Here is a 2844-nt window from a genome sequence, read left to right as displayed (position 1 = left end):
TTTTTCTAGATTTACTTTAGGTGAAAATTTTTAGCTCCTTTACATGTTCTAAACATCAGGGGGAAAAAAATCCATTGTCTTCAAAGCATGAGACTATAATGGTTCTTAAGATTTTATTTTATTCTGTCTATGGTGTTCTCTTTAGAGTAACTGCTCTTTCAGCAATGGGAATAAATGGATAATTTGCTATGGTAAGGCCACATGTTCATGGGAAAAGTGGTACAATTCTCACTGTACCCTCATATAGCAGTATGCTACTAATCTAATTAAAATAAATGTTCTAGTTTCCTCCTAGAATCACAGAACATTTAAATATGTTTTCTTGTAGGTAATTTTTGCAACTACCAAATGTTAAATAATACATAGCTTGGGACCTCCCTGTCAACCCAGTGGTTAAGACTTTGCCTTCCACTGCAGGGGGTGTGGGTTCGATCCCTGGTTGGGGAGCTAGGATCCCACATGCCTCCTGGCCAAAAAACCAAAACATAAAAGAGAAGCATTATTGTAACGAATTCAATAAAGATCTTAAAAATGGTCCACATCAAAAAAAAAAAATACATAGCTTAATTTCTTATCCTTGGCTCAGACTATTTTTATTGTACCACAAAATGTACCATAACACTTCACATTGTGACCATCAGAATGACAATACAGTCTCAATTATCAAAGATTATAAAAGAATAAAGTGCATATATTGCTTTCATTAAGCTAGGCCAGAACCAATCCTTTTAGTGAAAGATATAAAGTCATAAAATATTTTATTAACTTTAAACATGAGTGTACATTACTTTGAGATATTATGGAGCACTGTTATAAATAGCACTTCAGCTTACCCCTCAATAGGAGATTTTGTTTGATTCAGTAGTTTCAAGCAAACTTTTATTACCTCTGGCAGAAGTGACTTTTGCTTCCTCCTGTACCTGCCTCCCTTAAAAAAGAAAAAAAAGTTGAAACGTCACAATTCTATGAAAGGTTTTTTCACTTTTTGGCAGACCACTAAAAAGTGGTCTTTCATGAAATAACGAACTTGAGAGGTTCAACTTGGAATTTATTTTTATTTACCAGTCTTTTGCTAAGGCATTGCTTGGTACAGCATTCTGCACAAGTAGGAAGGCACAAGGAAAACTAGCTGCATTCACTTCTCTGCAGGTTCAGTAGTGATTTGGAAAGACGAGACAAATGTCACCTATTATAGGATTTGTATCATACATAAGAGAAAATAATTTTATTGATTCAAGCACAGGAGTCCTCCATCTTCAAACACTGAATAAGACTCCCTGCACTTAAAGTTGAGAACTTGGTAAAGCTTATAATCTCTGTTACAGAAATGTAGTGTAACAATATATTCCACATTTCTTTTTTTTTTCCCCAGTTATAGATGAAGCAACTTGCAAAACATTCCTAAAACATGAAGAAGAATATTTAAATGTAAATCATCATTATACCTCTTTATCCATCAAAGTGGCTTCACCCCACTCTCTCTCTTCTGTGTTTATATCTTGCATCAAATATTAGATAAAGCAAAGTGTGTAGAAGAAATAAGTGCTTTTCATAGTCATTCCTCTTTGTGATGGGAGTACTAAGGCTTCAACATATCTCCTTTGGGAGCTTTGTTGGGTCCAGTGGAGTACCCCAGGCAGTGTTCACCTTCCTTCTGGTTCCATGTTGTTTGACTCTGGATTTCAGAGCATCCCCTCTTATTGCAAATATGTCTTTCCTTTGGACCTGGAATGCCCCAACTGACCGTTGTGCTAGAAGATTTGACATGCCTCCAGATCTGAGCCTCTTCTCTTTAGTAGGAAACCCCCAAAAAGGTGCAACAGGAAATTTTATTACATTATTTTATGCTGATAGACTTGGCTACTATCCTCACATAGATGAAAGAACAGGCAGAAGTGTGTATGGAGGAATCCCCCAGATGGGATCCTTAAAAAAGCATTTGGACAAAGCTAAAAAAGACATTTCCTATTACATGCCAATTGACAATGTGGGCTTGGCTGTCATTGACTGGGAAAACTGGAGGCCTACCTGGGCTAGAAACTGGAAACCTAAAGACGCTTACAGGGATCAGTCTATCGAGTTGGTTCTGCAACAAAATATACAACTTACTTTCCCAGAGGCTGTCAAGATAGCGAAAGTGGAATTTGAAAAGGCAGCAAAGAGTTTCATGCAGGAGACTTTAAAATTGGGAAAATTACTTCGGCCAAATCACTTATGGGGTTATTATCTTTTTCCTGACTGTTACAATCATAATTATAACCAACCTAGTTACAATGGAAGTTGCTGGGATATAGAGAAAAGAAGAAACGATGCACTCGACTGGCTGTGGAAGGAAAGCACTGCCCTTTTCCCATCCATTTATTTGAATAGCAGGTTAAAATCTTCTCCACAAGCTGCCCTCTTTGTTCGTAATCGTGTCCAGGAAGCCGTTCGGATGTCTAAAGTGGCCAGTGCTAAAAGCCCACTTCCAGTTTTTGTGTATGCCCGTCCCGTTTTTACTGATGTGTCTTTGCAATTCCTTTCTCAGGTAAGAAAATCAAGGTAAGAAGGCTATGGAATGTTGTTCATAAATGGTGTTTAGTGGGACTGAACACAATTTTTGAAGGGAGTGAAATTTAGCTTTTAATAACCTTTAGGAATATGCACCCAGGTAGTTCTGCATTATTATATGAATGTAAAATAAGAACACGTTTCTTCTTCTTTTTTTTTTTTTTTTTTTTTTTTTTTGCATTACACGGGCCTCTCACTGTTGGGGCCTCTCCCGTTGCTGAGCACAGGCTCCGGACGCGCAGGCTCAGCAGCCATGGCTCACGGGCCTAGCCGCTCCGCGGCATGTGGGATCTT

General features: G+C 38.0%; 1 protein-coding gene across 1 annotated transcript in view; it reads left to right on the top strand.

Moving 5' to 3' along the window:
- Positions 1 to 1570: 1570 nt before the first annotated feature.
- Positions 1571 to 2844, top strand: part of SPAM1 (sperm adhesion molecule 1) — a 6989-nt gene continuing 5715 nt past the window's right edge. The window contains exon 1 of the mRNA XM_007471281.1: positions 1571 to 2527. Coding sequence (XP_007471343.1) covers positions 1571 to 2527 — 957 coding nt within the window. The remainder of the gene's footprint in view (positions 2528 to 2844) is intronic.

The sequence above is a fragment of the Lipotes vexillifer genome, unplaced genomic scaffold, assembly GCF_000442215.2.
Source record: "Lipotes vexillifer unplaced genomic scaffold, Lipotes_vexillifer_v1.1 scaffold618, whole genome shotgun sequence".
Classification (NCBI taxonomy): domain Eukaryota; kingdom Metazoa; phylum Chordata; class Mammalia; order Artiodactyla; family Lipotidae; genus Lipotes; species Lipotes vexillifer.
Note: the sequence above shows the minus strand (reverse complement) of the source record. Positions and strands in the feature narration are given on the sequence as shown.